General features: G+C 45.3%; 1 protein-coding gene across 1 annotated transcript in view; it reads right to left on the bottom strand.

Annotated features, from left to right (window-relative positions):
- The window catches only part of LOC115328102 (4-coumarate--CoA ligase 1-like), a 28,333-nt gene extending 13,985 nt beyond the window's left edge, over positions 1–14,348 (bottom strand). Inside the window, exons 1-6 of the mRNA XM_040213891.1 lie at positions 14,226–14,348; positions 13,105–13,306; positions 12,906–13,009; positions 9,941–10,143; positions 8,497–8,665; positions 3,717–3,989 (exon numbers count right to left, since the gene is read on the bottom strand). Coding sequence (XP_040069825.1) covers positions 3,717–3,989; positions 8,497–8,665; positions 9,941–10,143; positions 12,906–13,009; positions 13,105–13,306; positions 14,226–14,348 — 1,074 coding nt within the window. The remainder of the gene's footprint in view (positions 1–3,716; positions 3,990–8,496; positions 8,666–9,940; positions 10,144–12,905; positions 13,010–13,104; positions 13,307–14,225) is intronic.
- Between the last annotated feature and the right edge of the window lie 1,757 nt (positions 14,349–16,105).

Raw genomic sequence — 16,105 nt, forward strand, 5'->3', positions numbered from 1 at the left:
CTTCTGTAGATGTCGTGCGGACAATGAGGGCGGTCATTTGACGCCGTGCTGCATTGGTTACACATACAGCGTGGGCTGGCTCATGCGGATTCAGGGACGCGTCGGTGTTTCTTGCACTTGGGCCATAGCAGTATTTCGTGCTCATGGTTCATGTTCTAGCGATGCGTCGAGCGTTAATGCCAACCGGATGCATGTGCATCGGGATCTCGCAGAGGTACTCGTTCTTTCTGTTATTGCAAGGGGGGTGCCGCGCAGCCTAACTTTCTCAAGGTGGCTCGTCCGGGGGGGGGGGGGGGGGGGGGGGGAGGGGAGGCTAATTGAAGCCGTTCTATCTGGGAGATGTGATGTGCCTCTTGTACCTCTTCCCAGGTTGGGGGGGGGGGGGGGTTCACAGTCGACAAATTTGTAAAATGTAAAGACTAATAAATGCAATGCACGAAATAATACTTCAGAAAGAAGTTCGACTGCTTAAAGCATGGGCAGATAGTGCTCATTACGCATCGTAAAACACTATGCCATGTGCGGTCATAAAAGCCTTGGTTAACGAAGTGAAAAAAAAAAACACTATCTGCTGATTTACAGCATTGGATTTTGAAAAACCTGTCCCTGGAGTTTCAAACACTCAAGCATTACCTGGGGAGTTTAAAGCATGACGATATTTCACCAGCTAGTTGGCGCAGTCTACCGACAGCCCTGAAACACCTTCGATTTGCTTATATATTTGCTGATTGTAGGCATTACCTTTTTACCGTGAACTTCAAAAATAGTTACACTATTGCTTTACGCGACCATTTCTCCTAAAGAAAGCGTACAATGCGGTTTCTTTAGTGTACTGCAAAACCGTTGACTCAGATCGAAAGTGTTCTGCCCGGCCGATGGCGTCACAGTGTCAGTCTGTTCTATAGAGAGCCTAGATTGAAGAGAGAGTTCATCTAAAACCATAAATAGTGTTTGTATTTTAATCGCGGACGCCTCCCGCGCCAATTGACCGCAAGCGCACATGGGCTGCGTTGTCGCCTGGCGAGGAGGAGAGCAGGCGGAAAGGCAGAGAGTCTCGCAGACGATCAATGCTTTCGCCATCTCCTCGCAGATTAGGTTGCAGAACGTGACAGACAAAACCACGTGACCCCCGGTCGAGCAGTCGGAAACTCTATGTGATCTCTCGTCGTAGGCGGTTACAAGCGACCAGGACACACTGGATCACTCTACAGCGCTAATGCGTGAACGACCCTCTACACACCCCTTAGTGATAATCATGTTCACGTGATGCCATGACAAATTTGAATTCTTCGATTCTACCATTAAGACCATCTCTTTCTTTTCTTAAAGTTTACTGTGGAGTTTAGTCGTTTACTGCTCACTAAATGTTTTTTTTTAAGTAATCGTGTTCTAAAATAAATGTGAAGCAAAGTACCTTCAAAGAGTTTTTAGCATCATTTTTTTTGTACATACAAGTACCCATTGCGAGGCGTATTACGAGCAGAGGTCGGCATTTTAGGTCGCCCTCACTCACCCTCACCCTCAGAGCCACACTGACCTAAGGCCCTCACTCACCCTCACCCTCACAGCTACACTCACCTTCAGCCCCCCACTCACCCTCACCCTCACAGTCACACTCACCTTCAACCCCTCACTCACCCTCACAGTCACACTCACCTTCAGCCCTTCACTCACCGTCACTGAACCTCACGGCCCTCACGCACTCACCGCCCTCACGGCCCTCAGGCCCCACACCGCCCTCACGGCCCTCACGCCCCTCACTCACTCATGGCCCTCACGCCACTCACCGCCCTCACTCCACTCACTCCCTCACGGCCCTCACCGCCCTCACGGCCCTCACCGCCCTCACGGCCCTCACCGCCCTCACGGCCCTCACCGCCCTCACGCCACTCACCGCCCTCACGCCACTCACCGCCCTCACGGCCCTCACCGCCCTCACGGCCCTCACGGCCCTCACGCACTCATAGCCCTCACGCCACTCACCGCCCTCACCGCCCCCACGGCCCTCACCGCCCTCACGGCCCTCACGCTACTCACCGCCCTTGCGGCCCTCACGCCCCTCACGCACTCATGGCCCTCACGCCACTCAGGCCAGCTTCAGATGGGGCGATTTCGCCCAGAAACTTTACGTCGCAACACCAGCACCACGGGCCGCCCGCGATCACACGCAGCAAACAATTGCTGCAATTAGACATCGTCATCATAAAATTTTATTTTCTTGCACTATTTAGACACAATTACGCGTTATAAACGTGTTTTTATGCATTTAAACCTCGTTAAGAATACTAATGCACCTTTCTGAAACAGTTTATTTCCCAAAAATGATCGATTTCAAACCAGAACCAAGTCTTTCGGTGTCATCATCACCGGCACGAGGTATCACGTGAAAATTTTGCATCCCTGATTGGATGCAGCCGCTTCAAACGTATTCGAATTGCTCCGAGTTGCTTGCTTATTTCGCGCCAGACGCGATCTCAGTAATTCGTGTCGATCAAGGGAAAGCTAGAGAACAACCCGCCATTAACATCAAAATTGCTGAGAAAGATGCTCGATCTGAAGGGGGCCTCACGCACTCACAGCCCTCACGGCCCTCACCGCCCTCACGGCCCTCACCGCCCTCACGGCCCTCACCGCCCTCACGGCCCTCACCGCCCTCACCGCCCTCACGGCCCTCAAGTACTCGTAGCCCTCACGCCACTCACCGCCCTCACGCCACTCACCGCCCTCACGCCACTCACCGCCCTCACGCCCCTCACCGCCCTTGCGGCCCTCACGCCCCTCACGCACTCATGGCCCTCACCGCCCTCACGGCCCTCACGGCCCTCATAGCCCTCACCGCCCTCACGACCCTCACCGCCCTCACGGCCCTCACTCATCCTCACACTCATGAATTTTCCTGGTTCAGAAACTCACTCACCCTCACCTCACCTGTGAAGATGAGGGTGAGTGATGGTGAGTGAGGGCCCTCATGAGTGAGGTTTGCCAAGGTGTGATCACGAGGCATCGGGCCTACCGATGTTACAATGTTACATCGCACGTCTCTAAGCTTCTAAACACATTGCGACGCAGTATTCTCTGATTATCACGTGTATAAGCTCATGAGAACTTGAAGTTTGATTGTGGATTTCTATAGCTCTTAGTAATCATATCTGAGGTGTGATCAACGAGTTACGACACTGATTTCGTAGCGTAAAAAAAGATGGCACCAAGATGACGCGCGCGCATCCTTCAAAGGCAGGGACCTTTGTGTCTTATGCTGAGGGCGTCGAAATGCGATCGTTTGGAGTTCCGCTATTCGAGTTCTTGCGACCACGTGCACTGGCGCAATGGCGATATCACTATAAACTACAAACCAGAGCCAGAGCAAAGATCAATTTGCATAATGTGCCAATTGATCTCTGCTTTCGGTCTCGCTCTTGATTTAAGACATATTTTGCCAAAGGGCACAATGTGTCTCATTGTACGCTTTGGCACAATGAGACGAAAAAGATCCCTGCCTTTGAGCGCAGCGCGCGCATCACTTTTTTTTTAAAGCTACAAAATTTGTATCGGAAATTTTATCGCACCTCCTATCCATCAAATATTTTGTTGCTGCTTGTAAATCATTAGCTTTCCGATCTTTGTAAGTAAATGATAAACGGAAAACTGCACTGTTATGGCACATTTTAAATCTAACAAAAAGAAAACTTGTACCATCCGATAAGTTTCAGGCATACCTTGATTTTAACACCGGCAAGAGGAACTCCGCTGTTGTCGAAGGTAATTTTTCCGACAGGTGAGGTGCACACTAAGCCAAACGTTTCAGTCATACCGTAGCCATTAAGAAGTGATTCGACGTCGAAGATTTCACATATATCCCGTACAAGTGAAATCGGGAACACTGAACCACCTATTATGATTTTTTTTACTCGAGGCACACTATCGTTGTTTTTTCTGACTTCAGTGACAATATACTGCATATGGCCCGCAACTCCAACAAAAAAAGACACCTGCGAGATAAAAAAAAAAAAAAATTAACGTCATATTTAAACTGCCTCTTAGATACTGCGTGTACAATGAATACAACTTTCCGATTCCGAAAACATGACTGTGTTTTCCAGAAGTCCTGGCAGTCAATATTTTTATCTCAGTAATTCTGAACTTAAATAGCGCGACGTTAATCAGCAGTGGTTTAACACGTCGATTAGAGTATTTTTTATGGATTGTAAGTTGGATGAACAAAGATTACTTATATATCGAAATTCGGAGCACAAACAATTGAAGTAACCATTAAATTAGTTTTCCACAGTGCCTTTAGGCCAATGTGATTGGTCCCAATAGATTTGAGGCAAGCAAGTCTCAACCCTAGAAATGGGCTCTCCCTTTGAAGTGCTGTAACTTACGACTAAAGGAAATGAAAGTCAGAAGTTGCTACTTCTCGCGGTTTTTCTTTTTTTCTGGGTGTAAGGAAGGATTGCTGTTCAACAGACGGTAACCCGGACAAACAAATCCAGCCACCTAATGCATACCAGTCGGATTGTTTAAAGGAGCTGTACAACAATTTTAACGCTAAAAGAATTAGCATCTTCTGCTTCGAAATGGTTCACCTTGTCACAAATGACAAAAACACACCTCCTTTCATCGAAATGCTGCGATACCGCCGCGTAACCGCTAGGCAAGAATTATAACATTCCCCGACCTGCAGCCGCGAGCGGCGGCCTTGAGAAACACGCGGCATGACGTCAATAGGGGTCTTGTAGAAAGATAGCAAGTTGTGCGAATACCAGCTCGATAGAAGGTAACTTTTCTATAAATTTGTCGTTCCGACAGAAATATAAACGCGTCAGAACCCTGGTATCATCGACAAAACTTTTATTATACGGAGTTTTAGTGGCGCCATATATCTTAGGTCAGCAAAACCGTCAGCTCCATCTCAAATATTTGCTACCGCGAACAGCCGCCAGAAGCCGGAGGGGGAGGGGGACAGAGCCGAACGGTGATGGCCGGACCCGGATGAGACTTTCCTCTTTTCACCATATTGTTCGCGCTGCGCCCGCCAGCACGTGGTCACTCGGTCGCGAGCGGATGAGTTCTCGCTGCTCACTGATGGCTCTAGAGAGAGAATTTTACCGGAACCCCGAGCGTAGCCCATCGACGTCATGCGGACGTGACCGGGAAGACGATGTACGAGTTGAAAGGTGCAAAAAGGGAAAATACCTGGATCTTTTTTATTTTTTTTTTATATAAACACTAGGGTATCCAGGCAAAATCTGTTTTCTGTAGTTCACTTCAGAAGTGTCAGGAATTAACTTCCACAATTATTTAAGCAAAGCCCTGAAATTGCACAGCTCCTTTAATCAGTTTCTTTTTGTCCATGTTAACGTTTTCTTTCCAAGACTAGGGTGTACAAACGCTCTAATAAGCTAATAAGAAAAAAAGAGTTAGTACTTCTTTTTTTGCATTGTAGTAGACGCAAACACACGAGCAAAACTAAAAAGCATGATTTTGTTTAAAATTTAGGTCAATTTAATTAGCATCATCTGAAATAGATTCATTATAATAAATAAGATTTATGCTATTAAAACCATATCTTCTAGAAAATGGTTATTTTGTACCTAGATGTGCTTGTAAAAAATAGTGATATAAATGTTTCTTGCTTGAACCTTCATTGCTATAAATACAAGATAAGTATCCATGGGAATTTGAAAACAATCCACAAATTATAAATGGAAAAAAAATTGTTTTAATTTGTTTAGTAATACTTTTTTTTAAATTTAGATCACCATATTAATATCGGTGCGAGCGTGGAGGATTATTTTCGCTAAAGTAAAAAAAAATCGCGTAGAAATACACAATTTGTATGATTACTAACATTATTAATATTCACATTGATCCTAAACATAAAGGAATTACGACGAAATAAAAAGAACATAAGAGGGAGAGGGGAGAAAAATTACGTTAAGCCATTCAAGCTTCTGTTAAAGAAGAAAAAAATACTGCCGTTTTTAGATTTACAAAAGTGAATATTGGTATCACGCACTTTTTTTTTTCGGGGAACACTTCTGGTAAGTTTATTGAGTAGCATACGCTAACACTTCAGTACAGGAAATAGTTGTGGACAAGAATTGTATTCGCATTAAACTGGGTATTTCGCGAGTTTGGTGAGCATACCAATGTTTTCAAACTTGAGGGTGGGTTCGGTATTGACAGAACATATACGGCGTTCTTAGTTTTTTTTTGTGTGTTTTTAACAATGCTCAGTAAATGAAAGCTTGAGCGTGACCAGTATTAAATTTAGGTCGACAATATCATCATCGTCGATCATATCAAAGCAGACTTAGTGGTATAGGCTGCGGGTATTTCTAAAAAAATGCCGTAGTGAACTAATTTAAAAGGGTGCCGTACGTTGTTTTCGCTTAAGCTGTTTAAACTAATACAAGTCAGGTCTCAGCTCAACTGGACATGCTAACGCAGCGCCGTATTAAACAATTCAACGGACGCTTAGAATGGCACAAACATCCTGAACAAACTGCGGAAAACAATTTGAATGTTAGGCGGTCACTGTTCTTCACTGCATGGAAGGTAGTTCTTAAAATTAAAAAAAGTGAAAGCCGTTTACAATTCCCTGTAACGCCGAATTGGAGCGCAGCTCTTGAGGAGGAGGAGGGAAGGGTACTGAGGGGAGGGTAGACCCCTCCTCCTCCTCCTCCTTTTCCTTCCCTCATTCTTAATATGCTCCGGGGGGTCACGTGACCTCGGGAAGGGGGAGTCACGTGACTTCGGGGAGGGGGGTCACGCGACCTCGGGGATGCGTGATCTAGGAATCACGTGACCTTGGGGGTCACGTGACCTTGGGAGGGGTCACGTGACCTTGGGAGGGGTCACGTGACCTTGGGAGGGGTCACGTGACCTTGGGAGGGGTCACGTGACCTCGGGGGGTCACGTGACCTGGGGTGGCCTTGGGGGTACCGTGGAGGTCACCTCGGGGGCCACGTGACCTTGAGGTGACCTTGGGAGGGGTCACGTGACCTCGGGGTCACGTGACCTTGGGGTGACCTTAGGAGGGGTCACGTGACCTCGGGGGGTCACGTGACCTTGAGGTGACCTTGGGAGGGGTCACGTGACGGGGTCCCGTGACCTTGGGTGACCTCGGGGTCACGTGACCTTTAGGGGGTCACGTGGGGGTCACCTTGGGGGTCACCTTGGGGGTCACCTTGGGGGTCACGTGACCTTGAGTTGACCTTAGGAGGGGTCACGTGACCTTGGGGGTCACGTGATCTGGAGAGGTCACGTGACGTTGGGGTGACCTTAGGGGTCCCGTGACCGTGAGATGACCTTGGTTACGCCGACGGCGACGGCGACTCCGACGCCGCTCAAGCCGGAAACGGGCCCCTAAGAGCTGCGCTCTAAAAAAAACTGCATTGGCTTAACTCGGCTATTCTAGGATATACGTAGCGTGAGCTTATGCGCAGAAAATGAGAGGCGCCATCAAGCGCCTCCGGTGCAGCGTCAGACTTGGCTACTGCGCAACGGAGGCGCACAGCTGGGCACGCGGCGGCGCCCGTGCGTCTGCCGCGGCTATGAAGTAACTCTGGAATGCGCAGACCGTTCGAGGCGCGCGTGGCGGCGGCGGAGCGTGCGGCGGTGGCGGCTTAGGCGCGCCAGCTGTGCGCCGTGTGAGTTCACTGCTGATCGCGCCTGCGCAGCACGGCTCATTGGGAGCCACGCTAAACTGCTCAACCTCGGCCAGTGTAGCTCACGCTACACTAATCTTGCTGCGGAATATCTTTTTGATAATGACATAATATTTCCATTGACTGCCATCACATTTTTATTATATTATTTGTGGTTTTTGGGCATCTTTATACATTCCTTTCGTGCTTCTCTCACTGAATGTCGTGTTTTTGTTTTACTACATCATTACCAAGGTCAGTAATTTTGATAATCGTGTTCGTTCTTGGAGCGGCGCTTGCAAGCATTCTACTTTGTCAAGCTGGTGTCCGCAGTTAAGCTCTCGTATCTATAGTAAATTTTTATAGTGTTTTCTAAGTGTTTTTGTTTTAGATTCGTTTCATACGGTTCATACAGTGTAATGCTGTCTGAAAGTAAATAGTGAATAAGTAAATCATACAGATTACGTGGACCTGGAGATTGGTTGTATAATAAATACTTTTTATGAATGCGTTCCCATATTTTAACAACCATTCATTGTCAAAAGCAAGACAACCCTTACCCGATTTTTTGTAACAAAAATGGGAAAACACGGATGATACTGCCCTTACGGCCAGTTTTCCAGAATTTACTGCCGTAAAAAGAAAATTAACAGCGTCACATCGCTCAGTGTGTTGAGGCAAAAATAAAAATTCAACATTTGTTTTATAGAAAAGTAGTTTTCCTTTAAAATATACCATAAAATTGAGTCACGGTCTGCTCCTTTATGATACATTTATGTACCTTGACACAGATAATTTGTTCTTAAAAATTACCTTTATTCTTACTTAACTCAAAATTTCTCACCTCATGGGACTTGAGAGCCTCCAGAAAACCTTTGTACGGCGTCAAAGGATCAGTTATGACTATTTTTGCTCCTGAAAACATGCAAAACATGGCGATCGCAAAACCCCCAGCGTGAGTAAAAGGATTCCAGCAAAGGAAGACATCCTCTTCAGTGCAAGTTCCAGCAGACCTGAAATCCAGAAATACCGGTGCATATAAACTCAAGAATGATAAATGCAGCCGCCTAACATCTCAAGGAAAAGTTTCTCTGCCACCCAGAACTCATTTTTAAACTCTTTGTAGATGGTAATATTGTTAATGTAAAGTAATATCGTTATATAAAGGAATATATTTGTATAACGTAGTATATAGTAATCCGGTCGGAAGCAGAGAGGACAAGACAGAACAGGAAAAAACAATATCATAAAGCACACAAACAAATTACGCACGAAGGGCCAGTACGTGGAACCTCGCTGTATGGTCGTGCGCACCGATTCCCCGTTGTGTTCTTCACCCTCTTTTCAATACAAACTTTTTTTTAGAATAAATATGCTCACAAAACGTGCAAAACTCAAGTAAACAAACAAACAAACAAACAACATATAAAACTACGCACCCATGCTTGTTTTACCTGCTTTGGTTTTTAGATGTGATCTGCTTAGAAAGACTTGAGTGCTTCTGCGCAATATGATTGATTTCGTAAGATAATACGTAATGATCAGCTTCCCCCACGGCTTCACACCGTTATGAAATGTTTTAAGCGAGGTGAAATTTACTTGCTGTAATTAATTTTTTTATATCAGGCAGTTGATTTGTTTCAAAATACCACTACGGGTGTAAATAAAAAATGTTAGTGCTCGATCAGGCCACGAGAGATATTTTTAACTTAAGGCTGCTTTAAAACACCCGAGAAAAGAAAAGAAAAAACGATTTTAGCAGCTTAGTTGGGAGACTCGTGTCAAAAACTAAATTTCACGCGAAAAAAAAATATTTTAGAGCAATATTGACGGCCATAGATTTATTTGAGATTCTGCGCGCAAAGCCCATGACGTCACGGGTCATTCCAGAATGACCATTTCGGTCGTGAAGGCGAATCCGCTCCACCTCTCCTCCACGCACCCGAAATGCCAAGAGAGAAAACAAGTGGAATAGAGGTGACTGTCGAATAAATCGCGTCACGCGCCGTCAATATTGATGCAAAAAATTTTGTATTTTTCGCGTAAATTGTATTTCTTGGCTCGCGCGTTTCTCCCGGACTATTAAAAAGAAACGTGTTTTTCTTTTTAGTGGTTTTCTGAGTAAAAACATATTATATACTCGTGCGTCTTTCTTACTATACCTGAGAAACTATATATGCTTCCGTGCATATATAGTGAAACAAACAATAAGGCGGTCGGTATGACATAATATACTTTGTGTCTTCTAAAAACTCGTTAGCTTTCAACACTGTGATCAGCGCTCATACCTCCACGTGTGAAATGCTGAACAGTACCCCTTGTGCGATATTTCCACGCCCTTCGGAAGACCCATTGATCCTGACGTATACAGGATTGCCACAACCTCTTCTTCGTTGTCAGTAGGTACGTGGGGCGTGAATGAGGCATCTGAAAGTTCTTGAAACTGGAGAACACTGATGAACCCGGGCGCGTTTCCCACGCAGAACACTGCCTGCGAATCAAAGAAAAAACGTTATCTATTAGTCGTTGTGTTTATTGCACGGTGTAACAAAGTTATAGATGCATTTGGACGATTGCAATAGAGATAGATGTAAAGCACTCCAAATAGCGATGCCATTTCGCACTTGGGATAATTAAAATGGTTTAAAAAGTTTTTTTTAAGTAAACGAAAACAAAATTTAAGATGCGTACTAAAGATTTTTTTTTAATTATTTTATGACTGTAGCCGGATGCGTGTCAAATAAAAAACACCTAGAATTATCAAAGTCCGGGCACTAGAATTTGTACGTTATCACAATAATTAAGTCATGCGCAGAGAAAGGGTCACGAGCTCTGCGTCGTGAGCAGAAGAGCTTCGTGTCCATTTGATTTTTCGAAGGACGCTCGGCTTTGGGACAAAGCGCAATTTGTGAGTTGACACCATTCGGTTGTGATGACGTTGCAAGGAGGCAGAAGAGGCTGCTCGCATGCTTCAATTTAGGGAGTGTGTGTCCCGTACAGCAGTTGCAGTTTACTCCTTGGTAGGTCCTCTAGCTGGAACAAAGTTTGCAAAGTGTATCCATCTATCCTAAGAAATTGCATACATTAGCAATAATAACCTGGCCAGCACTGTCAAGTAAAAAAAAAAACATTTTATTTACCTGGTGGAAGCACTGCAGCGGCAAAAGTGATCTTTTTTTGTTTTTTTTTTGTTTTTTTGTGCGACGGAAGAAACATTTTACATTTAATAGTTAACTCTAGGGAATAGGATGGTCCGAAAGATTGGCCGAAATTACTGCTGCCGTTGAACTAATTATCAAAGAAATGCATTGGAATTTCGCGGGGCGGTTATATGTAACACCGTAGGCCCGTAGCCAAAAAAAGGGGGCCCATGCCCCCCCCCCCCCCCCCCCCCCCCCGAAAACTTCTATTTTGCTGGAACCACCTCTCTCTCCTCCCCCTCATAAGACATTATGTCCTGTCGGACAACGCTCACAAACACCACCACCTGTCGGACAACGCTCACAAACACCACTCGACAAACAACGTTTTTTTTATTTTTTTTAAGACGATGCCAGAAAGTTTCTCACGTAGTTGCGCCATGGACTTCCTTCTCCGACATTGTGACGTAACCACTCGGAGCGCTACGGCCTTCTCATCTGGGAGGTGTTGGTGATACTGTGAGCATGAAAGTGAGTGAGGGTCTGAAGGTGAGTGTGGCTGTGAGGGTGAGGGTGAGTGAAGGGCTTAGGTGAATGCTGCTGTGAGGGTGAGGGTGAGTGATGGCGACCTAAAATGCCAACCTCTGTTAAAGGCCGACTTACGAAACCATTTTCCGCAGGGTAGGAAAGCGCTCCCCAACGACCTTCGGTCCCTCCCCTCTCGCACTCCTTTTTCTTCCTCCTCTGAAAAGCGTGGGTCCTGAAGCTACTCTGTGGAAAGGAGAAGGGATTTCCTCCTTTCTGGGTGGCAAGGAGGAAATCTCTCGGAAAATGGTGTTGTAGGTCGGCCTTTAACAAGTCATAGGAAGTGCTTATACAGGTTTACCTCGAGCTTTTCTTCTCATATAAGTGTGGCACTGAGCTCATTTGCAGCCCGCATTCACATCCGAACGCCCTGAAGCCGCTTTCAATCTGTTCGTCCAACCGTGGATCCCAAAAGTGCTTTGGGTAATCGTCCCAATCGTCCCTACCGAGTTACATCAACGGTCAGTGTCTCGTGGGTACCTGACCGCCCCTTCGGCTTCACAGGAACCGCAAATCCTTTTTATTCATCTTATCAAACTGCTCAATTTCAATTATCTTTTCCACGATTTCAGATGATTCACTACTTATTTTTAATAAGTGGAGAAGAAGCATGCTCATGCTTGTGGCGCTGGCTTCATTCGCATTTATGTTGGATTTGAGTATAGATATATCAACATGCTTGCGTCCGCAGCCGCGAGAGCTTTGCAAGCTTACCAACTTGGTCCGAAACAGAGGATGGTACGCGCGCACGTACGCCACACTTGACGAGCGAGCGTATTTCGCACCCCCGCACGCACCCGTAAGTGGGAGCGACGTAGATGCTCCTAGTGTGCACGAGCATGAGCAGGCCGTTCTGAACGACGCTTCTTCAAGGGCACGGGCGTCCGTGCATGCCAAATCGGCAGTCTTGTGATCGCTATTACATCCCTAGCGCTTACGGTGAAATGGAGTGCATAACTCGATCTAAACGCCTGTCGCTGTTTTTTTGCATTTTGGTTAACTTTATACAGAGCACGTACATCGCATTACTCTGCGACTCCCGCCGGTTTGAAATCTTTTCGACCGAACTGGTAAAGCAAGATCGTCTTCCGAGGTGTATTTTTCGGTCCAGAGAGAACACTGAAAGGCCGAATCTAGAGGCGCGGCCGCCCGTTCGCTGCGGCGTAGCAACAGTTCGGGAAAGTTATGGCGATCGGAAGTCCAAAACCGAAAGCAGCATGTCACGTGACGACTGGTAATAGTGTGCGCGGCGGCTTGTTCAAAGAATGGTGCTACTTTTCCCAGAACAGAGGGGCTTCAGGGCATCCACACCCCTTTGGCCATCTGTCGGCGGTTGCAGAAAGTATTTCCTTACCAGTTTCAGCAGCTAATGCGGCATGCAGTCACCATCCCGTGGCGGCGTTGCGAACTTTGGTTAGTCCAAAACAGTCAGAGGTAAGCGCATGTAACAGAACACTAATGCAAGCGCAATGAAATTATTCATAGCGTTACCAACGCACAATTCGATAAATAGATAATAATCTCTCACCTTAATGGTTGATGGCATTACCACCTTGGCAGCATTTGATGCGTTTTCTTGGTCAGTTAGTAAAAAAGTGCACTGGCTGTCTTCGATTGTGTGCACCAGTTCCCCTAGGAGAACATCACATCATAATACGTTTTTTTATTTTATTGAAAATTCTATAATTATAATGTTCAAATCAAATGAAGGCTTTGCGAACACTCACTTGAAACGTAGGTCGTCTTTGCCATAACAAGCGTACCGCCCGCGAATACAACCCCAAAGGCTGCCGCTACTGTTTCAACTGCGTTGCCAATAAACGCACACACCCTGGACCCCGGTTTTACACCGTGTTCTTGGTAACCTACAGCGTATTTGCGTATCTTTTCCAACAGCTGATGGGCGGTCAAGCATTGATCGGTGTCAACCTACAAGGAAAAGAAGGTAAACTCTTTCGAAAAATAAAGGGCTTTTGGCCGCTTTCTTGGTGCTGAAGCAAACCTTCTTTCATTAAATTGTGCTGGCTCCCATTTGTGGAATACTTTTACAACAGAAAATCAGCAAACTGAGTGCTACAAGAATATGGTGGCATAAAGTAACCATTGTTTCTCTTGGTAACTTTGAACTTTTATATCAGTATTTATTAAGCTAAATCGCTCGATTTCCAGGGGAGCGATTGCCACTTATTTAAGGAAATGTGCTCGTGAAATATTTTGGATATCAGGAATCGACGCAGGCCCAGATGTCCAGAGCAACTACGAATCATGCCGCTGATTAAAACCCACTAAACGTGCTCATAGTTTCAGAGTGGCCGAGCTACGCTTCCTCTACATTTGTGAATAAACTGAGCGCTGGCCGGTGCGTGTGTGTATTTTGTAATGAGCTAAACAATGATCTTTATTTGCTCTCAGTGGTCCCGTATAGTAATCAATGATTTTTATTTTTCTAGGTCTCCTAAGTTTGTTCTTTTTTTTTTACTTTTTTTTCATTTTTATAAGCTATCCGGCTACTTTAGATTGCTTTATTTGTGCCACTCAATTAATGCTGCTAAATGTCACCGAGATTTGAGTAACACATTAATGAAAGAGGACTTAGGCGCCTAGACCCGCGCGGCATGAGGTACTGGTAAAACAGGCTTGTGTTTCAATTAAAGTCACGTAGTCAGAAGTTCGAAACGGTTCGTCTTTAAAATCCACTCCCCTCACAATAATCAAAAACGTAATAAAAACCAGATTGAATTCAATAGCCTTCCATCACCATAACAGCGCAGGATATTCGATCCTCTTATCCGCAATATTATGCGCTTTTTATTTACACCGCAGTGAATATAAATATAACCATACTCACAATAATTACCTTGGACGATAATTTCTTCAAGCGGTCTTCTATAAGTTGGGAAGCATAGCTGTCTCCAACGTCGAAGTCCGCGAGAGTTGTTTTTATCACTCCGTTCAAAATCCTATCGGCCATTTTTGGGCGTTTTTTTTTTCTAACGGCCTAAAAAGGACATATTAATGCACATTATTTTCAAAGAATAAAACTTGGTAAATAATATAACGAGGTTCATTACTGCACGGTGCAGTGAATTTACAAGAGCTCTCTTTATAGTTTTACTCTCGAGAAGCACAATCAGCACCAGTATGGCCATTTCTGATCTGCTAAAGTTATATAAATTTAATGGGTACAAAAGATATAAAAAATAAAACAGCGCTATTTAAAGGGATGGTGAAACAAAATTTGGATTTAAAAAAAAAACTATGCTAGGAGATATGCTGCAATCGCTACAACAATACTAGTAAGGCGATATCTCTAATGAATGGCCGTATTTTTGGAAAACGAAGTGGAGATTGAACCAGGCCGACGAAGCGCGTGACCGTCAAGATACCTAGTTTCCTCCTCTCTTCGCTTCGCTCCCTCAAGGCCTCGAGGCGGAGAAGACGCGAGGCCGTTCCCTCTCCTTCTCGGAGAAACATGACGTGAGCATTCCTGCCAAATGCGCCTCTTTTTTTTTTTTTTGAAAAATACGGTCATCCGTTTGAAATATCGCTGTATGAGTAATGTTTTGGTATTTGTAGCATCCCGTCGCACGCTTTTGGAGCCTGTTTTGGGGAATCCAGATTTCGGTTTAGCATCCCTTTAAAGCGCGAAGTGTTTCTTTTTTTTTTTTTCTAGAGAAAAACTTATTTTACCGTCATTAACGAGAGAGCTTAACACAATGTACTCCACTCTGTTTCGAAGCCACTTTTAAGCCAGTATGAAACACACCACTACCTAGAAAATTATACAACATTCGTGCCCGTCCTAAATGGCATCCTTGCAGACCTGTCCTCATGCGCACATAAGCACAGTTCCCATATGTGTGAGCTGCGTCCATGTCGTACGTTACGCCCCCGCGAACGTTTGTTAAAGCACTTGCAACAACGATAACGAAAAATACAGGTGTGCTTGAACTCTACGATAAGTATATGACGCGGAATATTTTTATGCTCGCTACATTTTTACTTTCATTTTTGTTCGAGTCTTTTCATCCGTCTCCTCACATGTGGGAGCCTAGGCGGGAGACTAAAAGAGCACTCTCAGCGCGATTTCGGAGAGAACTTTTTCCCAAAACACGGTTTGTAGATCAAGGCAAGCGATGTCATTTCGCGGCTTGCACCGACCTTTATGCTTCTAAATGAAAACCACGACCACTTTAGAAGGACAGCCCATGAAATCCGGAAGCTACAAAGCTTTTGCGGTGGTCACGTAGAGTGGGCTCAAATATAATAATAGCTGATATTTACTTCATTAAAAGGTGCCTCAATATTTCCTAAATCAATTATAAGCTTGAAAACGCTACTGCACGCCACATTTTGCAAGTATGAGCGGCCGGTCTTTGCCACGACGTCCCAACAAGCATGGTAACGTGAGAGTCGTGGGCGTGGGCTTCTTTCTGACTTTGATCAACATGGTTGACGATGCGTACAACGATCATCATGGAAGAGCTGAGCTGCTCTCAATACCGTTGATGTCTGTCTCACAACGAGGTTGTTTTACTGAGACAGCAGCCAAGAGCTGCTCGTGGCTCGTTTTGCGTGATGTTCGCATAGGCGACTCTTCTGCCGTAGCATATGCGAAGTTCGTTCCGGAGGACCCATCGTATCGTATCGGATGAGAAAAAACTATTCTCTAAAACTCACTAATGATCGTTCCCGAGCCAATCCGGTTGCGGTTTAATCCGATAGAAA

This window comes from Ixodes scapularis, unplaced genomic scaffold (assembly GCF_016920785.2).
Source record: "Ixodes scapularis isolate PalLabHiFi unplaced genomic scaffold, ASM1692078v2 PGA_scaffold5__190_contigs__length_132052651, whole genome shotgun sequence".
NCBI lineage: Eukaryota > Metazoa > Arthropoda > Arachnida > Ixodida > Ixodidae > Ixodes > Ixodes scapularis.